The 24,606-nt window shown below is 39.2% G+C and overlaps 1 protein-coding gene and 1 long non-coding RNA gene across 4 annotated transcripts in view; one reads left to right on the top strand and one right to left on the bottom strand.

The window, feature by feature from the left end:
* The window catches only part of LOC101746192 (neuroglobin), a 30,048-nt gene extending 12,942 nt beyond the window's left edge, over positions 1–17,106 (bottom strand). Inside the window, exons 1-2 of one of the 3 annotated variants that reach the window (XM_062673768.1) lie at positions 16,983–17,106; positions 16,185–16,374 (exon numbers count right to left, since the gene is read on the bottom strand). In XM_062673768.1, coding sequence (XP_062529752.1) covers positions 16,185–16,360 — 176 coding nt within the window. In that variant the 5' untranslated portion in view covers positions 16,361–16,374; positions 16,983–17,106. Of the gene's footprint in view, positions 1–16,184; positions 16,375–16,453; positions 16,660–16,769 lie in introns of those variants that run through there. The other 2 variants (XM_021348410.3, XM_012690926.4) reach the window with 2 other exon arrangements.
* LOC134200527 (uncharacterized) lies at positions 14,739–15,657 on the top strand. The gene is made up of 2 exons (XR_009975486.1): positions 14,739–15,040; positions 15,485–15,657. It is a non-coding gene; the product is annotated as an uncharacterized LOC134200527 (long non-coding RNA).
* Positions 17,107–24,606: the final 7,500 nt, after the last annotated feature.

The raw sequence follows: 24,606 nt of genomic DNA, 5'->3' as shown, positions 1-24,606 counted from the left end.
AAACAAGTATATCCCCTGATTTTACTAACCGTACGCCTTAGAAGGAAGTGCGTGAAATTCCATTCGCGTTGATCATTCTCAGCTGAAAAAATGCGATCCCTTCTAGTGTTTTGTCAAACAATGGTGTGCAAAAACAAAATTAAGTACGGAGGCGGCAACCGGCATTATTTGTTTATTTCAAAGTTTCCTTTAGAATTTATTGGAGTGTATATTTTCGCGTCACTAAGTACCGGTAAAAATGGGCTTTTCCCTACGGACTACGGGGAGGTATTCAGAAAACAACAGGCCACACTGTCGGAACTACCACGGAATCCCCGAGGGACTCTGCATGTGGATCGCTAGCTTTTTGTATGGGCGGAGCACCACTGGCGTTGTAGAGGGTTCTGATACCATGACTATTAATGCTGGCGTTCCACAAGGTTTCCGATTTTCATTCTGCTGTAAATCAATGACATGCTAATTCTAAGGAGGCATATTAGCTGTCTATCTAGGGTCCGACGGAGTCAACCGGGTCGCAGACATTCGTACCTCAAGCGGAGTCATCAAGAGGTCGTTTAGTAAGATTTGTTCCCTGATTGCGGATTAGTTTTGGGTTGAAAGGAAACCTTTCAACATCCGGGGGCACGTTCGGAACGCCAGTAAAAAGTTTAGTTGCAAAGCAACAATTGTCATGTATATTTTTATAATTTTTAATTTTTTTTCTAAGGTTATCAATAATAAACAGTCAGCTACGAGATGTGCATCCTAAATTTTTTTATTGTAAAATCTTCCTCCTCACTACCCCAAAATATACCTAAACAAGAAAGCGTCCGCTACAAAATCCTAGAATAGTTACAGTGGGCTATATATTGTGCATTTATAATCAACTTCGAAAGCTATACAAATTAAGATTGGTTATTCCTCAATAACTATAATTACAAAATCAGCTGAAACATATTACTTTACTTTACTAACGACAGTAATATTCGTCAGCATGGAGATTAGCGATTCGGGTCTCAATATAAAACACTGAGTTCGTATCTGCGTACAACAAAGAATCTCCCGCTCTTCTCCCGTAGAGACAATGGCCACGGGTTTCGTAATGAAGTCGGTTCACAAAACTAGCTGTATGAAAACTTTAATGAAAGCATTTTTTAATCTATCCGCTTATAACAACTACTATCCTTTCAATATATAATATAGAGCTAAGGGCGTGAAGGCAGGTTTTACTGGTGGTAGGACCTCTTGCGAGTCCGCACGGGTAGGTACCACCGCCCTGCCTATTTCTGCCGTGAAGCAGTAATGCGTTTCGGTTTGAAGTGTGGGGCAGCCGTTGTACTTTTAAAACTGAGGCCTTGCAACACTTTTTTATTACTTAGATGTTTGAATGAGCTCACAGTCTACCTGGTGTTATATGGTTACTGGAGCCCATGGACATCTACAACGTAAATGCCGCCACCAACCTTGAGATATAAGTTCTGAGGTATCAGTATAGTCATGTCTCGAGGTGGGTGACGCTATTTACGTTGTAGATTCTTCTAAACTCTTCTAGAGTTGTAATACTCCATTTGAAAGTGTGTAGTACAGATCTATGCTACTGAACAAAGACCCATTCTGTACAGTGGCTGTGTGAAGCACAATTTCAAAGACACACGGTTTTTTCATTAACCCATTCGCTGACTGTAGAATAAGCCTAAGTACTATTAAGATGCTTTGAATTTTTAGGCTATTGCATAGCTTCTATCGCGGGCCTTGAGCACGGTGACTGAATCAAGAAATTCCGTAACGAAAATAACCTGACACCCCCACTACGCCTTGTATGTAGCTCGTGTTCAACACATTCACACGTTGCGCTGGTGTAGTGTTTATGAATAAGCGCGCGGCGTGACGTCGCACTGCATGAGCATCATGAAAAGTCTGCCCATCTCTCTCTCACGCGGTCTAGCTTATGAGTGTGAAGGGGACAGTTAATGTTTTGCTTTTGTTAATGTTTATAAGTATAGCGTGGTCTTATTTTTATTATTGTTTTAATATTAAATTATTATTGTTTAATTGTAATTGTATAAGTTGATAAAAAATGCTTTGCAATAGCTTTACCGCGGCAGTCCCCGAGTGCCACACGTATTTTTTATTTTAAAATAGAACCTAAGCAAACATGATAACCTCGCTTCTACATTTAATAGAGTAAGCATTCGGAATTAGCTATTGTTGTTTCAGAAAATGTAAAATAACAAGAGATACGTTTACACTGTAAAACATTTATTGAATGAAGCTACCCACATAATAGCACAGAATTATCTATTCCGGTTCATTGTAATGAACAAGGAGGTTTAGACAAATTTTAGAACCATTTTTTAAAACTTCATTAGCATTCAATGAACGAAAAAATATCGTGGGCTCCGGGCTTACAAACGAAAACACGAAGAAAATGTTTGAAGTTAGAATGCTGTAAATTGGAGTAGAGCAATTTGAGTTTTTGATACTAATATATCGATTGATAAATCAGTTTTTTTATTTGTGTACATCTATACTAATCTATACTTGTATACTAATATTATAAAGAGAAAAGATTTGTTTGTTTGTTTGTATTGAATAGGCTCCGAAACTACTGAACCGATTTGAAAACATGTTTCACTGTTTGGAAGCTACACTATTCCCGAGTGACGACTATGTACTATGAGTATCGTATACTAAGTCGTATGTTCTACATAATCTTTTTTGAAACAAATTAGGGATCCTTACTAAAACTCCAATATAGTAACCCAAGGTGTAAAAAAATTACCTAAAATATTCTTTAAATCGCGTGCCCTGCGAAAACTATTCATGATAGAATAAAATAATGTAGACTTTGTAGAACACATTATTATTTAACACATTTGCTGCCGACGAAATGATATAAAATTATTAGCCAGAAACCAATTATTTTTATAGCGTATATTGATTAAGTATATATGTATGTTTAAAAATATGGATGAAAGTATGTTGATAATATTATTATTTTGATAAAAAAACACCTTTTTCGGATCCGAGTGGTCGGCACTTAAAAAAGTGTTGCTCGTTTAAAGGTATAAGATAGATTTAGATTATAGATCAGAATTTAGTTCTTAATCGTCGATATGTTATTTTCTTTATTTATTTAAAAATTATGAGCTCGCGCGCCCCTTGTGACTACACGCCCCTAGGCACGTGTCTAGTTTGCCTTACGGATAATCCGCCTCTGCCTTTCAGACTTCTAGTAGAAAAATGACGCGCTGATAGTTTTTAAAATGAATCTATTATATTTTGTATCGTATTCCGCGATAATCAGAGCGAACTATGAGTAGGGTTCAACAGGTTTTTAAGCCCTTCGTTAGGTACACTTAGGACTTACCTGGTGTTTAAGTGGATACTGAAGACCATGGACTTAGTTAATGCCAGTATTAATTTTGAAATATGAGGTCAAAACCTTCATTGTGTCGTAAAACGGCAATTCAATCTTAAGTAGAGCAAATAACTTCTTCGTGGTAAGATTCATTTATTAAAGGGGATCATCTATTTAGTTACTTTTGGGGCCAAAATTATACTCTTGGGAACGGTAAGACTTGAAGTGGTCCAGGACTTAGATTGATGATCCATTGGTTCAAAAAAGTGATAGCTAGCAAAAAAAATATTAGTGTGAGTAGTGATAATCACTTTTTACCGTCTTCACAGAAGAGGCTCTTAACTCTGTCCGTTTTTTTTTTGTTTTTCAGTTATATTGCCATCCTTGTATAAGAAAAAGTATACAAAAAAATGTTGCTTCACACGTATGTGCATGGGTATTTGACGTGGAGTAATCGACATTACGTTGAGATTATTCTTGTGGTTATAAATTTTAATGCCTGGTTTTTATTTTGGATCACGGATCTTTTTGAAATAATGGTCGGTGTCTAACATTTTTTTGTACGTGCGTTTTTCATAATGGAATTTATTTTTGTCTTGAAAATTCAATTTACATTTTTTAATGTTGATCCGCAGCTACGAATATGACATTTGCGTTGTGTTTTAATTCAAATTACGTTAGAAGGTTTTTTTACGTTTGGAATTTGAGCTTGAAATTTATTAAAAAGGATTGTGTTTTTGTGTGTTGGTAATTTTTTTTAAAAGTAAGGTATCTTAGTTTAGGTAAGATAGGTTAGTGAGATATCTTAAAATTAATATTTGACAATTTTCACCCGGCTATCAGAGAGGTTAGCACATTCACGAATTTATAAAAGCACGTATCTCTTGCTCGTGCTTTTTGAGTGTAAGCTCGGAAACCTCCGGGATCAAGAATCACAGTCCTCAGTCACATTAAATAGAGAGCCACACCACTTTTTTTTGTTTAGATGGATGAGCAAGCTAGTAAGCTCATTTTTTTCGGCCTGCAGATCTGCTTTTGGTCGTCATTGGAAAGAGACCCCCCGGCCAATTACCTAGCCGTTGGTGTGATTAAATAACCGCCCTAACTGAGCTGCTAGTTGCAACCGCCATTGGAGAAGCTGAGGACGGGACGAGATGGAAACAGCTCACGAGACGGGCCACGGTCAAGTTTCAGGGACACGACCTTCAGCAATGAAGAAATCGACGAAGAAGAAGAAGGACGCCGCGGGTCAGCCTGAGGGGCATACGAGGGGGGCAATCGTTACTATCGTATCCGATTTGAGAGTCCGAGTTAAGCGGTAGTAAGATTGTTGGGAGGACGCGAGTCTTTCTAAAAAACTAGACCACTTGGCATCCCGGACTCCGGTAATGCTAGATTTTACGAAGCGTTGCAGGGCACGCATTCGAATACGATTTAATGACAGTTTTAATTAAATTAACATCTCTTATGATTGCTGCATAGACTGTCTATTGGACATAATTGCTGTCTGTAATGACAACTTAACAGGGTAATACAGTGGTATCTTGTTACAGTTATTCATCTGTCAAAGGACAGAAATGGGCAGGGTGGTGATACCTCCACCCACGGGCTCACGTTACACCCCACTGCTAATATAATGTCGACTGCCGAAACATGAGATAGTACTTAATTTAAGTACACAGTAGAGTATTAATTGTAAAATGACTAACAGTGTTGCCAGTGATGATATATGGCACTGTGACGTGGTCACTCACAATGGGCCTTATGTGAAGGCTCAAGGTCACCCAAAGAGCAATGGAGAGAGCTATGCTCGGTATTTCCCTGCGAGATCAAATCAGAAATGAGGCATAGCCCAAAGGATTGCGACGTTGAAGTGGCAGTGGGCAGGGCACATTGCTCGTAGAACGGACGGTCGTTGGGGACAAAAAGTTCTGGAGTGGCGACCGCGTACCGGAAGACGTAGCGTGGGTGGGCCTCCCACAAGATGGACAGACGATCTATTAAGGTTCCGCTGGACGCAGACAGCGCAGGACCGATCTTTGTGGCGAAGCTTTGGAGAGGCCTATGTCCAGCAGTAGACATATGTGGGCTGATAGAATGATCGTGACTCAGTTCGACAGGCTCTGGGCTTTACAATTCAACCACAAAGCTCTTGAAAAATAGCACACAGCGAACCCGAGAATCACCGCAAACAATTCGGCTTTATAGCTCTTGTAAGAAACTACAAAGATTAAGAAGTCTGTTTATACTGGCCGAATTGTAATTGGTGTTCTAACGTGCGGTCTTAACATTAAAATAGCTGAACGTTTCCGTCGAAGCGCGTAGTGGAAAACAAGAATTTCTCTACAAAGTCTCGTGGGTTTTGATTTTGCTCATTGAATTTAATGAGAGAATATAATCGGATAGCCTTAGACTGAAAATGTCGACTTATTCATAATCATTCTTTGATAATTCATACACCATCCAGGCGGTTCGATAGTAGAATGCACTGCCGGATGCAGTGAGAAGCACTCCAACTTTAAACTGTTTCAAAAGAATGGTGAAGGAACCTTACTTATCTGCTTATATTAGTGTTGTTTGTATCATTATCGTTTATCATTTCCGTACTGTTGATTTATTATGTCTATGTAAATATGTATATTGTTATATAAATAAAATAGTTTACCACAGTCTACGATGGGATACACACCGCCGAGAACAGAAGAAGATGGCGAAATATCATCCAGAGAAGGATAATGGGAGGAGATGGTCACGACCCTCACACATGAAGAATGCGACTCAGGAAGAAGGAAACTCAGTCATGACCACTAGAGTCGTATATACACGTAATTTGTATGAATATAATAAACAAGATTGAATTTTTGTTATTTTCCGCGGAACTTATAATATTCAGTTGCAATTCACTACGTATGACGTAATTTGATGGCCAAAGTAAGCGATTAGTTAATCCTCCACTGATACACCAAAGCTTATAAATCAATTATTTGTGATTAATAATGAAAACCATTAATGATTCACACAATAATAATTGAATCATAGGGGTCTACGAAGGAAAGGTCTTCCCCTAAGCAAATATCTTGCTCGCTTACTTACTGACTATTCGAATGTTATTGTTAGTAACTTAGATATGCACGATTCCTTAATTAAAATTGTTTTTTGCGGCGATTCAACCCTTTACATTGAGTTTTAGTACACTGGATTTATCTTAATGAGTCCTAATGAGTCCACTAATTAATCGTATTTTTTTTTTTTTGAGAATTAATTTTTAAAACGTTTTTAATACTAACTATGTCATTATTGGTCATTGTCACCAGACCTAGCCCTAGCCTTCGTAAATACATCACGCTACAAGTCACGTTGGGTCAATTTGGATACTTATAGTAATAGTTCGGCTATTAATCTGAAAATACATGTACCTTCTCACGAATCCAGCCATCATTTCCTTGGTTAATGAATTTCTTTGGATAATTAATCATTCATTCCTAAACACCTCATTCACATTTTAACTGATGGTAGAGTATCTCGTAAGCCCTCACAAGTCAATATCCGGCTTATTCCCAAATGAGCCAAGAATTTGTCTGCCATAACCGCTGATAATTAACACTGTTCCTATTACCAATGTCGAATATTGTTGTCGAATACCACAATTGTGTATTTAAAATAATTGTAACCGATTTTAGGTATTTAGATGCGTGGTTTGCTACGCTGACGACACGCTGGTGACGGCCCGCGGAGACGACTACCGGTCAGCAGCCATCCTGGCTGTAGCAGGTGTAGCGACTGTGGTGAGTCGAATAAAGAGACTCGGCCTCGAGGTGGCCCTTCATAAATCCGAAGCAGTGTGCTTCCACTCGGCTCGGGAGGGGCCGCCTCAAGGCGCGAATCTCGTAGTCGGTGGTGTCACCATTGCTGTCCAGCCGAAGCTCAAGTATTTGGGCCTTGTGTTGGACAGCAAATGGAGATTCGACCACCATTTCAAAATGCTGGTTCCAAGGCTGATGGGGACGGCGGGTGCGCTGACCCGTCTTCTTCCCAACACCGGTGGATGCAGCGCCGGTATCCGGCGACTGTACCTGGGGGTGGTGCGTAGTATGGCCCTGTACGGTGCTCCCGTGTGGTCGCCCGCACTTACCGCGCGAAACGCGGCTCTGCTGCTCAGAGCTCAGCGGGCGCTCGCGGTGAGGGTCATCAGGGGGTACCGTACCATCTCTCAGGATGTGGTCTGTGCCCTCGCCGGATCCTTACCGTGGGACCTCGAGGCCGAAATCTTGGCCGCGACATACCGACGGAGAAGACAGTCCTCGACTCGGGAACAGACACCCGGCCCGTCGGTTGTCGATCGATGGAGGCATGCTGCGCGTGGTCTGGCGTATGCCAAATGGAGAGAGCGCTTGTTGGAGGAGCTCGGCCGAACTTCGGCCACTCGTCAGCGCACGCTCGAGGCACTGGTGCCTGTGCTGAAGGCATGGTCGGACCGGCGACATGGTGAGCTCTCCTTTCGCCTCACCCAGGTCCTTTCGGGGCATGGATGCTTCGGGAGGTATCTGTGGAGAGTCTGCAGAAGGGAGCCACATCCGGGCTGCCACCAGTGCGGGCACCCGAACGATGACGCTCAGCACGCGCTAGAAGCGTGCCCACGGTGGGAGCACCCGCGGCGAAACCTCGTCGCGGTGTTGGGGCAGGACCTCTCTTTGAGGGCTATCGTCGCCCGTATGGTAGAGGACCGGAGTTCGTGGGAGGCCATGGCTGGGTTCTGTGACTTGGTCATGGCGCTTCGTGAGGCTGAGGAGCGCGAAAGGGAATGGGATCCCTCTTCGGCTCCTCAGCGCAGAAGGCGGGGTGGACGGCGCGTGCGAGAGGCCGCCGCTCAGCCCTCGTAGGGACTATCGAGTGCCGGGTGCGGGGGCTCCCGGCACTCGACTGTTGGTCCGGTGGTGAAGCGGTGCAAGGTGGCTCCTGTGCGCCGCTCACGGTGTGTCGCCCGAGACGAGGTTCTACGGGATTTTCCCGGGGATGAAATCCCGTCTTAACATTGGTACGGGTACCGCCTAAGGCGAGACTTTCGGCGCGCATCGCGGTACCGTAAGTTTCGTGTAGTCGGTGTGGTGGAGCTCGATGGGGTTTAGTCGGTAGTCGTTCTGCGGGGCAAGTGCTTCGCGCGCCTTTTTCAAGGCGTAGTCTCCTGTGAGAAATTGGGGGAGGTGAAGGACCTCGGCCCTTCTCTTCTCCCCTTCTTCCTCTCAGGAGGCGCCGGAGTCCGACATAACCCGGTTCGTTACCCCCCTCGACCGGGTATCCGTAAATGGAATCCCCAGCGTTAAAAAAAAAAAAAAAGGTATTTAGATGCGATCGTTTTTAGAATAAGATTTTTGGAACGAAGTTCCTTATGGGACGATGCGGAGGGGTATCCTAACCGGGAAAAAACGTCTGTAACGTAAGATTTTTATTAGTAATGCACACAGTGCACGACTTAACTTTGTAATAACGTACAAAAAATTACGTTTATTCTTATTATACATATATTGTTTATAAATCATTATGAATAAAATAAAGTAGATAACTTTGCAGTAATTTTATTTTATCAATAAAAAAAACATAATAAAAAATGTATACCCGAAAAATTATTTTCTTTATACCTCGAATAAAATTTAAAATTAATATTTTTATAATAAGGAATTTCGTTTCTATCCGGTGTCCCACGGCACCACACATCTTTTTTAATGGCCAAACAATTATTAGTTAGGTGAAAAACCCTAAGATAAGAAATTAATGTAAAAAAGAGATTTTTGCAGAAACTAGAATTCCCCTAAGCTTATAGAGCAGCGGAGAATTATATGTCTATTCATCACAGCCCAGAAAAACACTGAGAGAAATATAAAATGAGAATTTCTCGTTATAAAAACAAGATGGCGTGGAGACGATCTCTCACTCATCAGTGTTGTTTGTTTTCGTCCGCTGTTTTCTTTCCATTGCTTTGAAGTATTTTCGTGATTGGCTCTCGTTTATAAATTTTGATAACCATCTTACGGTACTGTTGTTCGATACGAGATATAAATGATTGAAATGTTTTTTTCCCTTTTAATTGCCTTCGATGACAGAGGAAATACGGTCCATTTGATGGTGTATGATCATATCTGGATTAATAAGATACGGCTAAACCACTGCCTATCGCTGCCTACGCACATATGTAGCATCGAAAAGGACTCAATTATTTAGTGTGTGCTGAAACCCTTTCAGATCAGAATGCATGACTTCTTCGCGGCGGAAGTGGCCAGGATCGTGGCATTTACCCGTGCGTGCTTGCGATAAGCCCCGACTATGACTCGGTGAGACCGATAATCATACAAATTTATTATTTTTACGGCCTCGATTTTTTTTTCCACGACGCTATTCTCACATCATAGGATTCACATATGAACACGTGTTAAACACGTAATTCTGTAGAAAAATGGTGAGTTGCCCGTGATATTTGAACACCTAAAAAGTCAAATCGGTCGATACGAACCCAATACGATTATCTTATCTTTAGGTAATGACTTTGTTTTCTTAAAATTTTAGCATTCTCCTTAAAACATACGCTGAGGGCCTAATGTCTCAGATTCCGGTTGCGCCATGGTACATTAATGAGTTCCTAATTGATATCAAGTAACTGTGTTTCATCAAGTTTGTTTTGAATGTGTAATGGAGGAGTGTTTGCTTTGTTACCCGTTTGCGATATCCGATTTAGCTTTAAAAAAAAACACAAATTAGGAATGTCTCGATACGTATTTTAATGGACTCGACCATGGACATCGTAACGTGAGTACCACAATCCATCTTGAGACTTGAGGTCGATTTTGCAATTATTTTGTATGCCTTAAGCTCTTGACTGCTATATAAGTCTCTGGTGCCGTCATTGAAGTAATTATGATGATTTCTGTTACTAAGGCGCCGGAATATCTAGTAGACTCTGGGAAAGACGAATCCGAAGATACTGTGATTAATCTATTTCTAAGAGACCTAACAGACTAATGTCGTCGTGGCTTAAAGGATAAGACGTCCGGTGCATTCGTGTTGAGCGATGCACCGGTGTTCGAATCTCAGGCGGATACCAATTTTTCTAATGAAATACGTACTCAACAAATGTTCACGATTGATTTCCACGGTGAAGGAATAACATCGTGTAATAAAAATGAAACCCGCAAAATTATAATTTGCGTAATTACTGGTGGTAGGACCTCTTGTGAGTCCGCGCGGGTAGGTACCACCACCCTGCTTATATCTGCCGTGAAGCAGTAATGCGTTTCGGTTTGAAGGGTGGGGCAGCCGTTGTAATTATACCTGAGACCTTAGAACTTATGTCTCAAGGTGGGTGGCGCATTTACGTTGTAGATGTCTATGGGCTCCAGTAACCACTTAACACCAGGTGGGCTGTGAGCTCGTCCACCCATATAAGCAATAATAAAAAATAAAAACTAAAACGTACATTAACAAACAAAAGAAGCCAAAGTTAAGCAATCGAGACACTTAGGCAACAAAAATCCAACTACCATTTCTATGCCTTCATTTCTATAGGCTGAATTTGGCAGATTTTGGAATATGCGTTGTTCTATGGTTTCCGGTAACCACTTAACACCAGGTTGGCCGTGAGCTCATCTACTCGTTTAAGGAATAAACATTAAAAAAATGTGTCAAATCGACGACCCTCGACCCTGTAGTCTGGACTAGTGCTCAATGCACAAGTTGGTGAATTAGGAGCTAAACAAGATCTCATCATTTACTTCGACTCTAAATGTATTCAAAGTGAAGTTGCGCCTGGCCAAGCTCGCAAGTTTGCAGCAGGGATTTTTTTAAACAATCATCATCATCCGTTACTAAATATAACCGGATAAAATACATTTTAGGATTAACCCAATAAATAAATGACCCACTGCCAAGCCATTATACGTGCCTTCGTGTTTACATCTGACGTCACGTACGGGAAACAATTTGCATTCAACAATAAAACGTAAATCCATTTGACTGGCAGTTCCGGTTACATTGGATAGCGGTTACGAAACCAACTCTCCAGGTTTGTGAGCTCAGTTTTGGAGGTTCGGGTTTCATGTATAATTTTCTAGCAGATATATTCACTGGTTCTTGATACTTTTTTTACTGCTTAAATGAGTGGTTGAGCTCAGGGCCCACCTGATGTTAATTGGTTATAGGAGCCCATAGATATCTACAACGTAAATGCCGCCACTCACCTTGAGACATGAGTTGTAAGGTCTCAGTTTTAACAGTACAACGGCTAGCCCGCCCTTCAAGCCGAAACGCATTACTGGTTCACGGGAGAAATATGCCAGGTACGTGGTATCTACCCATGCGGACGCACTAGGCGTTCTATCACCATTAATTAGGCAAATTATAATTTTGCGAGTTTCATTTTTATTATACGAGGTTATTCGTCGATGTTACACGGTGAACCGTGGAATTCAATCGTGAACATTCGTTAAGTACGTATTTCATTGGAAAAATTGGTATCTGCTTGCGGGATTCGAACACCGGTGCATCGCTACATACGAATGCACCGGACGTTTTATCCTTTAGGCCACCACGACTTTGTCTGGTTGGAACAGTGGACGATCGTACACACAATTATCATTGCTTTCGAACGGACAAGAGCTTGCAGGCAGGGGGCTGAACCTTCTACGAGGTTTCCGCGCCTAGGGGGCACGCAGGGGACTACCTTAAATGGCCTAACTCAAGCCTGTGGAAATCTCAACGTCAATATCGCCGCCTAAGTTGGAACACGAAGATTCTGTCTCGATTATCCCCTGCCTATTTCTGCCGTGAAGCAGTAATGCGTTTCGCTCGGAAAGAGAGCAGCCATTATACTGTAAAAACTGAAACGCTAGAACTTATATCTCAAGGTGGGTGGCGGTACTTAAGTTGTAGATGTCTATGCGCTCCGGTAATCACTTATCACCAGGCCATGAGCTCGTTTACCCATTTAAGCAAAAAAAAATATACGCCTTTATTAGGGGTTATTTGGTATTTTGTATGTAATGGAATCGTCGAAGATGTTTTTTTTATGATTGAAGGATCACTAGTGGCTTGGAAGCCTTTTCAGTTTTACCCGAATAGGTGGGCGAGTCAGCAAGGAGGGGTAGGATTTGCTAACATCTGCTCAAGCGCCTCCGAAGGAGACCTAACAACTCAAGAGCAGCTTCTTCGCGAATGACCTTTGAACATAATTTTCGCCAACTTCAAACATCCGACTAACTCGAAAAACTGCACAAGCATCAATGACTGATGATAATATAATAATTTTATAACATGCATTCCCGATTGGAATTATCGGTGAGACGTTACACAATATAATTGAGAATTCCACCTCATGTCTCAAGGTGGGTGAAGGCATTCATGTTGTGACGTCTACGATGTCCAGTAATCCTTTTAACACGAAGCTCATGAACTTTACTGATCATTGAGTGCAACTAAAATTTTATATCGTTAGAACTAACGTGTTTATATTTATTAAAATTTATTCCAAACTATGTAACTACTTAGTTGACTTAACAAACTTTGTACTGCTCATAATTTAACAGATTTGCAAGCGATCGTTTTGCGAATTTCCTAATTCCGCAGGAAACTTTTGCAATTTTTCTATCCCTATTACCTTATTTGGACTGTTGTGAACATTTAATGAATTTAAAGGCTTAGCAATTTCTTACAATCATCACATGGTAGTAACAGAGCTGACGGGAGTGGTCAATGAAAGAAATCTTCAAAGAAAAAATCAATATTCATTTTTTAGTTCAAATTGGATGTCAGTCGACTTACCGAATGATAACTATGAAAAGAGATATGAGACTATACCTACTCTTAGTTGTTTTTACTATATTTCACATTTTATTTATTTAAATTATTAATCTATGTAATTAAACCCTATAGTAGAACACAAAATACAAATTAATCTAGCAACAAGGACAATAACTAGCGGCACGCTCCGGCTCCGCTCGGGTCTTTAACAAAAATTTCAACGATATTTGATGTTGTTTTATTTTTTTAAATAAAAGAACACTTATTGCGGCATAAATATAATATTTAGCCATGTGCTGTCGCGACACTTTTTGTAAATAATAATGTGTTCTACAAAGTCGTGGTACATTATTTTATTCTATCATGAATAGTTTTCGCAGGGCACGCGATGTAAAGAATATTTTAGGTAGTTTTTTTTACACCTCGGGTTACATTATAAGAGTTTTAAAGAATTTTTCAAATCGATTCAGTAGTTTCGGAGCCTATTCAATACAAACAAACAAATCTTTCCTCTTTATAATATTAGTATAGAAGTATAGATATGAAAATCGTCATATGTTCGGCTCAGTAGTTATATCTTGTATATAATTTTTTAACAGTTTTTTTAATCATAATTTGGAACATGTTTTCATGTGAATCCTTTATTAAGGTGCATTCGCATCGGTGGATCAACAGCAGGTCAATGTTGCTGAGTGTAGCTATAAATAAGCAAGATCGATATTGTTAGTTTTAGGTAGGAAAATTTTACAGTTTGCGTCATTGCCATAAAAAATTTTTTTGTTATTTTTTTTTCCTACCTATGTGGGTAGTGTTTTTTTTCTTTTTTTTATTGCTTAGATGGGTGGACTAGCTCACAGCCCACCTGGTGTTAAGTGGTTACTGGAGCCCAGAGACATTTGTAAAGTAAATGCGCGACCCACCTTGAGATATGAGTTGTAAGGTCTCAGTATAGTTACAACGGCTGCCCCACCCTTCAGACCGAAATGAATTACTGCTTCACGGTAGAAATAGGCGCTGTGGTGGTACCTACCCGTGCGGACTCACATGAGGTACTACCACCAGTAAAATTCAGGTTACGCTAGCATAGCCTGGAGAGGTTATGCTAGCGTAACCTAGTGAGCAGGTGAGCTCTCGAGTTTCAAACCTGGTGACGTTGCTAACACTAACCCTAGCAAGAGCAGTGCTTCGCAGAATCTATCACCGGATCTGAAATGCCACCCATTGAGAAGATCCGGCGAGAAAGTCAGTGGATTTGTTATCTTTAAATTGTATAATAAATATGCATTATGTATTTTTTTCTCTTAAACAGGTATGTACGTAATATTACTAGAATAATTTCAAAATAAAGCAATACAGTTTAGGTTATTGCACTAATCCGATTATTTTGTTTGAATTCTTTTTTATCCGGGTCCAAAAGGTCAGTTTTGCTCCCAACTTTCAGGCGAGAACTTTCACTGTCACTTTCTCTCTTGGTTAAACTTTTTTTTTTCCACGCTTTCTATTTTTTTTTAGTGAGTGCTTTGACTGTGCACTTCCTTTTCAATCCTCATTAACATAAATTGTATTTTGTTTTTACTGATTTTATAGTGGTTTCAACGAACATTCTCTCCCTCAATGACAAAAGATTTAAACTGACCGAGGATTAAAAGCATCCCAATCGACATTCCATCTATTTTATAGAATTAAGAAAATAAAGTTTATTACTACTACTCCCTGTGGTAAGTAGCATACTATTTAATAATGTACGTACATTGCCAAATAGTCCAGTATATCAGAAGAGGTGGTAGAACGTATTGTGAGTCCGCGCGGGTGGGTACCACCACCCGTGCCTATTTCCGCCGTGAAGCAGTAATGCGTTTCGGTTGGAAGGGTGGGGCAGCCGTAACTATATTGAGACCTTAGAACTTATATCTCGAGGTGGGTGGCGCATTTACGTTGTAGATGTCTATGGGCTCCAGTAACCACTTAACACCAGGTGGGCTGTGAGCTCGTCTACCCAATTAAGCAATAAAAAGAAATGGGCTCCGGTAAGTGCTTAACATCAGGTGGGCCGTGAGCTGGTCCACCAATATAAGCAGGAAAAAAAAAGTGATTACCTAGATCCAGCCTAGAGCCAAGGACCTTAGTACCAGGAGTAGGTATTACAAAAACAGTATTCATTGTTAAATTAGTCACCAGTGTATCCTTTTTTTTTAGTTACCATAGTAGGCAGACGAACACACAGCCCGCCTGATGGTGAGTGATTTCCTTCGCACGCTGACGTCAGCAATGCAGGGGCACAGCCAAGTTACTGATTTAATTAATCCCTCAGTTACATGTACGAGGTACGCTAATAAATTTGTAATGCTTTTGAAATTCTAGGGATACAGTTCAGCCACTGCCTACCACTGAATATTCTCCTCAAACCTCACTCGAAGAAGGACATATCATATCGCCCAGGAAACACTATGGAGAGGAGTACATTTCCAAGAGGATGACGTACTAAAAAGATCACTGGCAAAGACACTGTGAATAAACGTAGCGGTTCCGGATAATTTGTTTTTATTTATTTATTGCTTACGTGTGTGGACGAGCCGATGTTAAGTGGTTACTGGAGCCCATAGACATCTACAACGTAAATGTGCCACACACCTTGAGATATTGAGGTCTCAGAATAGTCACAACGGCTGCCCCACCCTTCAAACCGAAACGCATTACTGCTTCACGGCAGAAATAGGCGGGGTGGTGGTACCTACCCGTGCGGACTCACAAGAGGTCCTACCACCAGTAAATCTACTCTAGCAACTGGCGCGATTGAAAAAGAAGACAATAGAATTATCTTAAACAATTCCCTAGTGCAATGGCTACTAGAATACATTTGCATTCAAAAAGTTGGTGCACAATTGACAGTTTTTCAAAAAATACTTTTATATAGTTATTTTAAAAAAATACTGTTGTATACACGAATATAATCACAAGACTCGGTTTTTACCATTCGATATTCTGTTAAGAAAAACTATACACGTTTCAAAAAATAATGTTATTTTATATTTAGGTTATCAGAATGCGTTCAAAAACTTACTTGATAAACAATAATACGCCAGTCTTTTCGATCTGTCTGAAGATACCTTTCCATGAAGCCAGCATGCAGTACTGCTGCTTCGTGGTCAAAGGACATCGAGGATCCGAAGGCGGTGGCGGCTGGTTCATGAGATCATGGGGCTCGGACTTAATCATTTTGGTCAGTTCACAGCCCATTTTGGATAATTCACCTGATTAAAAGGGTATGGTCGTTATTTATAAAAGCTTTTAATATAAAGTCACTGTTTGAAAATTCAAAAATATCTTTACATTGATTTGAAAATTAGAACAGTTTTAACGTTCACTATTTTTCTTTTTGGTTTATTTAGTTAAAATGAGAATAAATCACAGCACTGTTATCAACTGTCAAAAGTTTTGTAGAAGTAAAATTTACAGACATCGCAAGGTTTTTTTTTTAAATAACATTTTTCGATCCTCGTACGAAAAGCGACCGTTTGCTAAATATAGTCCCTCGTACTAAGCTTCGTCGAGTGTATCGGAAAACGTCGAGTTAAAAATTCAAAGCGGTAAATACGTTGGCGCTTCTATTATTATAGAAATATAAAAATAATTTAAATGTTATTACCGGGTGTATATATCACGTATTACTGTTAACGGAAAAATGTTTGATACAAAATATAACGCACAAAATATGGCCGCCACGAAATTAATGAACCGATTAAAACACAATTTTCCTGATAACTACAAACCAATTAATATTATCTAAATGACTTTTAGTTATTTTCCTATACTTCTCATGTGGTCCAGTGTCGTTTATTTTAATACAATAACTATGTACCTTAGATCCATTAATCAAGTCTTCTCACTCAATACTCCGTAAGCTATTCATATTTTAGTGCAGTGCTACCGAATTTAAGCGTTGAGTTTCACCGTTATAATGACTGCGTAAACGTAACTTTTTTAACTGTTATAAAAAGAGTCCTATAAATAAAATTAAATATTTACTAACAATCACGCCACGTTAACTGGTCCCGTGGTAAGTTCGTAAAGAACTTGTGTTACAGGTACCAGATAACGGAAATAAATGTAATACTTTTATTATACACATACATATATTTAATATACATCCATAGCCCTGGAAAATACATTTTTATATTTATCATACAAATATCCTCCCTTGGCGGGATTCGAACCCGCGACCCCCTTGTGTAGTGACCATGTCACTTACCACTACACCAGACGGCTTATAAGACTTCCTATAAGAAGTGAATTATTTCCTCTTTATCGTTTTTTCGTATACCAGAGAATTCAACTGATTCGCCACATAAGTAAGGAAGCGCAATGTGATGTTACCGTCATATTTGACTTCATAGTACCCTTTCGCTGACTTGTTCAATATCTATTGATGTTCTTAAATCATCAAACGGCAAGCCAATGTTAGGCTAAGACAACTGCGGGGTAAATTCTGCATCTCATGAGACGATTGACAGTATGTGTTTAAATCGAATGACTATGCATGGGTATTGTGATACTTTGATAGAATTTTTACTATTGTTTTTGTTCCATTGCGCACGTTTCACAGTTGGATCAATGTTTTTATTGTTTATCACTTCACAAGAACTTATTTCCTGCGGCTGTGGTCGTTTCTCTCGCGTGATCCCTCTTCTTCTGTTTCTCCACCTTATCCCACTAGGTGGGGTCAGCACAGCAAATTTTTCTCTTCCATTCTCTTCTATCAGCCGTCATCTCAACACACTCTCTCATATCGTCATTCACACACTCCATCCATGTCTTATTCGGTCGACCTCTTCCCCCTTTACGTTCCACTACCGTTTTCATACATCTCTTAGTCACATGCATCTTCTATCTACGCATCACATGTTCATACCACGCTAACCGCCCGCCCTAGCGTGACTACTATTGTAAAAAATAATCGTATTTAATTTGCTTTTCTAAACTAACAAAAATAATCGCTTGCTAATATTACTATTTTTGAAAAAAATTCCATAAGAATTTTCTGGAACTACATTTATCATTTCGATAAAGCTTAAAATTTCTAGTGCCAACGTATTTCGAGGGAACGTGGAGCGGGCATTTGAACTTTCGAACATTCCATTATGATGCTTATGAATCGACACAGATCCGACCCAGTTTTCTGCAAAAATAACATAGAACTCGTTGAATTTGCACAAGAAAGTTTCCATCCATCTGTTGGATGGATCCACAAACACTTAAATCGCGTTAGCGAACATTTTATGAATGCTTTTCCAAGATGAACGTTCTTCCCCTAACATCAATAGACATTGGATTTCTCGTCCTCTACATATGCTGAGTATTCAACAAACCGGATTTGTTGTGACGGCAGATTTGATTTGATAGAAGCGGGCGAGGGATCATCCATAAAGTTTTCCCGCCTTCATAACTTCTATTACATAGGTCTATAAAATCTTTCACTCAAATCAGCTTTTGTTTCTTAAACATTTCAACAGTAAAATAACAAGCGTAGCACAGAATGCATGTTGGGAAATTCTGTTGACATTATCCGAACATTTATGGCGTTGAAAGTAAAAAAAAACGACGTCTAAAAGTTTACTTGTCCATATACATATACCAAACTAAAACAAGCCAAGTGGTAGCTGTGACTATACAATTGTCGCCATTCATCTTAGAACATGTAACTGAAATCTCAACTGAATTGTAAAAATGCCTTCTACTGTCTAGTAGCTTATTTAAAAATCGAGTAGTTTACTTTTATTTTCTGTCGACGTAACCTTCTTATGCTTTCTAGTAACCTGAAAAACAACGTTGACACTCTGTTTTATCACTGAAATTTTCACAAAATAATCCTCTGAAGCCAAATTGGCAATTCGATAAACGACAATGAAATTTCCAATCACCATTGCAATGGAAATTGTCATTTGTTGTCATTGTTCATTGCCACCTGCATCCAACAGCTGGGTCACATTAGATGCAGATAGCAATCTCACTGGACATCAGTTGGAGAGTATGTTTAGCGGCGGGCAGGCTGAGATGGTGATGATTGCAATGACATATCGAGGAGGTTTTTTAACTTTATTCGAACGAATAAAACTAAATCGCTAAAGACCTATCCACGGTATGTCACTACAAGCGGATACGTACTCTAAGGCTAATGCGATTTCCCATCTATCGATACTCATCCTTATAGAATAAGCCAAGACCCAGAGCACAAGCGCAAAAATTGAGGTATCTTAAACAAGTACAAACGTCCAGCGACTTGTTTGTGGTAGACAAGGTAGAGCCCTGACGAACAGCTCTCAAGAAATAATTAAACACGTTCACACGGTTTCCGACGTAAAAAGATTTTAAATCAACTCCGGAAAATTTGTGTCACGAATCACGATACAAGCCTTACATTAAACTAATACCACAAAAACTATTAGTCTAATCTTAATTATTAGCAGGCAAATTCATCATTGTTTTATTGGAAATACCTTTTTTCTAAGTAGCTTCCGTAACGATCCTTAGTCAGTATATCCACAGATAGCTTAGAAAATTACATATAACCGTCGATGGTTGCTAATCTATTCAAATACTGTTTTCAACTCGTAAGCATTTTGATATAGATCTGAGGCCTACAGGCGAATGGTTTTTTCCAGTTGCTACCATTGGGAATGCGGGCGATGAGCTCGGATAAGTCGCATCATGAAATCGTATAACAAAAATGTAAGCCAGATACATTTTTTGGTATCGGAGTATCTACAGATAAATAAAGAAACATTTACGTTGTGCACGGTTCTTATAATCTGGAATTATTTTAATATTTTTCATATTTCTCTTAAGCTTAGCGCCTAAATTTGATTTTAGTGGTTACTATTGTTGACTTTTCTAGCCCCGTATAAAGAAAGCCATGTATTATCAGTATTTTTTTATTTTGGTTAATATATATTTTCTCATATGAATTCATTAAATACATATTTCTGATTTACATTAGAATCATTCTAAATGATAATAATAATATGATGAATTATACCGTACCAGTGAAATCCGGTCTGTATGGCCGAACTTCATACGAAAGGCATCGGATTTCTTAAATCTATCGCGCGCTACCTAACGTACTTTAATGATACCTACTGTCATTCCCCGGATTGTCAACAAGTTTCATTTTAATCGTATGAATGCCTTACATCACATACTGGACAAACACACCGATATTCGTTTACCCATATTTAAATCGTGATTATCTGGTTTCAATATTTAAGCATCATTGCTACTTTACGTGAATAAAGAGATGAGATAGCAAAAAAAACCAACGTGCGACTTGGGAAAGTTCTTAGCGAGAATTCTGTACGATTTCTGAATCGAGAGCAATTTTCATTAAGTGACCTACCTGAATTCAATTTAGCGGTGGGAGGTCACACGTGTACAGATGGAACAGATATAGTAACGTTCGCGTTCGAAGCTCTTAGGGTCTCAATTTGCTTCAGTTTTTCTGTTCGTATCTGTGTAGCACGAGGTCATCTCCGCGAGAGATCCGAGCAAATTAACCTGTGAACTTTTCCTCTTTCCGGCTTCGTCGAGACTTAGAATATTCAGTGGAATGTAATTGAGATAATGATACGGAAAAGCTTCGCTACTTAGAATTGTTAAACAAACCCTCTTGTGCTTTTATATCCGTTCACATTTTTCTTTTCAAACGCCTTTGAGATTATTGGCATTATAAGCATGAGATACAGTGCTTAGTAGTAGGCAGCGGCTTAGCTATGCCTCTAGGATTTTTGACGTCCATGAACGAAGGTAACCACTCATCACCAGGTGGGTCACAAGCTCGTCTGGATACAAGGACAATATAGTTTTTTCTTAGCACAGAAGCTTACAGTGCGGTGTTGTACGCTCTTACTGATTAGGAAAATCTATTTTGTATCAACAATTTTTATTATATCCACAGTTTTCGTTTGCTAAATCATGAGGAACTAACACCCGTCTGTACGGAGTTATACCTTAGATATTTTTTTATTGGAGCATGAACGTAAGCTCTTAGATATCTCGATATTAACTCAACACAAACTGCGTATCGTATGAATGTGACGTGTGTTGCCGAAACTAGATCAAATACTATTCGAATTCTCAGGTGTAATTAATGGTTCTATAGCGCTATAGAAACTGGAAACTTCCAAACGGCAACTTGATAAGGCAGCGGAAACTTCGTAACACCGTGAACTAGTAATTTCTAGGGCTTACGCGAGATGCGTTTATGTTTTAATATATTTTTTTATTTTCAACGTTTTATATAATTTAAAATTATCATGGTGATCGATGAAAATTATCCAAATAAAATATCGGTATTAAAATTAATGACAAGATTTTAATGAAATTGGTTAAAGATATACTAAATCATTTTATGGAGACGAGGGAATCCCAAAACGAACTGAGAACTTTAGGTTTGACTTCAAGATACTTTGGAATGTTTAGCTTAGTGAGTTTAAGGAGGAAGGATATGTGATTGCGTTCAAGAAATAACGTTACGAGGATTTCATTACCTAGCCTGTATGAGCGCAGACGCTAACTGATCGAAGTAAACTAAACTGTGGTACGATGGTAAAATGAGAATGAATTTCCATTATTCTTACTAGAGCTTGGTAATAATAATTACTGGGAACAAATCATGCACGGTCATCCCGCCCCTAATTTGAATACCCTCTATTACGGGTACCAGAAACTGACACACATCTATCTATTTATTATATATATAAAAATGAATTGCTGTTCGTTAGTCTAGCTAAAACTCGAGAGCGGCTGGACCTATTTGGCTAATTTTGGTCTTGAATTATTTGTGGAAGTTCAGAGAAGGTTTAAAAGGTAGATAAATATGAAAATGCTCGGAATTAAATGAAAATAACAATTTTATTTTCCCTTTGATGTGTCCCCCGTCGGACGGATTCTTTTTGTTTGTTTTAAGTTTATTTTATACAAAAGTTTACGTCTTTTATTTATCGATTGAGGCACTATGGAGTCTGCCGGGTCAGCTAGTACTTAATATTCGTTTAAACATGTACATATTATTATATAACAAACACCTAAACAAACCTGTTCATCATACGAATGTTGTTTGGTGTGGGAATCGAACCCACGACCCATCGGCGCAATAGACAGGGTCGCTAAAAGTTCAACTAAATTTTGATTGATTCGGTGGTACCACACCACTAACTTTGTTAGTCCAATGAATCCTAGGTTAAGTAGTGTTTCTGTTTCTTTTGATCCCATCTGATCCACTGATTGTTGACTGTCAATGCAAAAGATATAACGCCGAGCAATCATTCCACTTTTTTAATCACCATTTAGTAGGTGCCAGGCGTCATTCAATATTTAATTGGGTCTAAAAATCGTCATATCACGTTAAATCTACAAAGAGAAAGACCTTCAAACGACATCGTACTCTTAATGACAAGTACCTTTATCGACTGGAGGCACTCCAATTAGTTGTCAAACATTCCGGCATTGATTTAGAATCAACTTCACGAACTTTGTTGGCGATCGCCCGAAGGCGCTTCGAACTTGACATTAAAAATAATGTTTTAAATTATGTAAAGTTAATATTTGTGTAGCTTTGAACGGGGGGACCACAGCTATTCTATCCGATAATGTTATTTAGGGGTGCTGTGATATTTTGTTAATTGATTTCTGTCGCATTTCTTCGCGACCTCTTTCTCGTCGGATCTTCTCAGTGGGTTGCGATTCCGATCCCGTGGTAGACGATGAGAAGCACAGCTCTTGCTACGGCTAGTGTTAACAAATCCCCTCAGATTGAGAATTAGCTCACCTATCTGTCTGCGTGAATCTGGAATAGCTCCGTGGACTACCAATGACTAGGTAGGGAAAAAAAATTGGCTATAGTTACAGCGAAGCCAAGTGACGCGTGACTGGTTTTTACTATTACTAGAGAGAAATAGAATAACTAAGTTGCTTCGACTAAATGTATAAATAAAGTATTTTGTTATAAAGCCTTTTGTGATGGGTAAAATTTAGTCATGTTGCTTTATCTTAGCCAGTGGTGGCGAGCTGATTAGGAACGCTGCGAATTAAGTCTTTTTTTCATCCATAGCAGCATCAATAAAGTTTGGTTTAATATTGCTAATAAAATAAAGCATATAGTGAAATATATAACACGGCTTATAGCAGTTCTCGATAACGTTTAAAAATAACAACACGTTCCCGTACCTAAGTCAAATAGCATCGGGCTCACAAATATATTAAGTGTATAATCTATGCATCGGGCTATTAAATGTGAAATGACGTATCGTTTCAATTGTGTGATAATACGTGCTTCCCTTTTTTGAAATTATGGTCACCACACGTCATTGTCTTGTTAACAGTTCAAGCGAAACTGTACTTTATGCTTTTAGGCTTAAGGAATGAAAGGTCGATAGTACAGATTAGGAGCGAATTCGTCATTAAGTTGACAATTCTGTTTGTCGGTCAATTGTTTACTCTTTTTGGAAATGTCATTTTGTTTTTCGAACAGCATTAGGCCGGTGCATGAGTCCTTCGTTTAGGTTCGAGATCAAATTGATATTGGTAGTGTTACCTTTTTCTAGGGTTTCCTGTCGTCAAAAGAAAAATAATGGAACCCTTATATTATGTACTAGCTTTTGCCCGCGACTTCATCCGCGTGGAATACAAACGTTACGTTCATAAAAATGCTTTACTTTAGAACAAATTTGGTTAGCATGAAAAATGTTATAGTGAGCCAAAAAGGGGAAAAACTCCGATTTTGAAACATTCTTTATTGGAGTTCCGCTTGTATTCGTCTTAGGGTGATGTTATTTGGCCTATGGCCTTCCTTGATAAATGGGCTATCTAACACTGAAATAATTCAAATCTTACCAATAGCTCTTGAGATTAGCGCGTTCAAACAAACAAACTCTTCAGCTTTATAATGTTAGTATAGATTATTAGTAACTCATTATGTTGTACGTCTAACTGTCTGGCTGTCCGATATTAAAATCATTCTTCTCAGGAACGGGTGGAGATATCAAGTTGGAATTGAAACCCATACAAACAGCCCACTGAGTTTCTCTCCAGATCTTCTCAGTGGATCGCGTTTACAATCCGGTGGTAGATACTGCGAAGCACTGCTCTTGCTAGGGTCCAGCATAGATGGAAAAAAAAGTTAAATATGTACTTCTATTAAAAAAAATTGGTAGCTGGTTCCAGGATTCATACAGCGACATTTTTTTTCATTCCTATTCTAGTGACCTCGACGGCTCATACTACATTCGCCGAGCGTGTAGGTGAGCTCACGGGGCTCTACCTGGGGACAACAGACATAGTTGCATCGCTTCGACTATACTGCATGTGCACTCTTTAGACCATATTGACTTCAAATTTAAGCTGCAGCATTGGTGTGTTGTGCTGAACCCAGAGACTGTATTAAGGAATGCACAAGATAAAAATCATATAACGAAAAAAAAAAAACTAACAAA

The sequence above is a fragment of the Bombyx mori genome, chromosome 18 (genome assembly GCF_030269925.1).
Source record: "Bombyx mori chromosome 18, ASM3026992v2".
In the NCBI taxonomy this organism is placed as follows: Eukaryota; Metazoa; Arthropoda; class Insecta; order Lepidoptera; family Bombycidae; genus Bombyx; species Bombyx mori.
The sequence above is the reverse complement of the archived record's forward strand: the minus strand, read 5'-3'. Positions and strand labels throughout refer to the sequence as shown.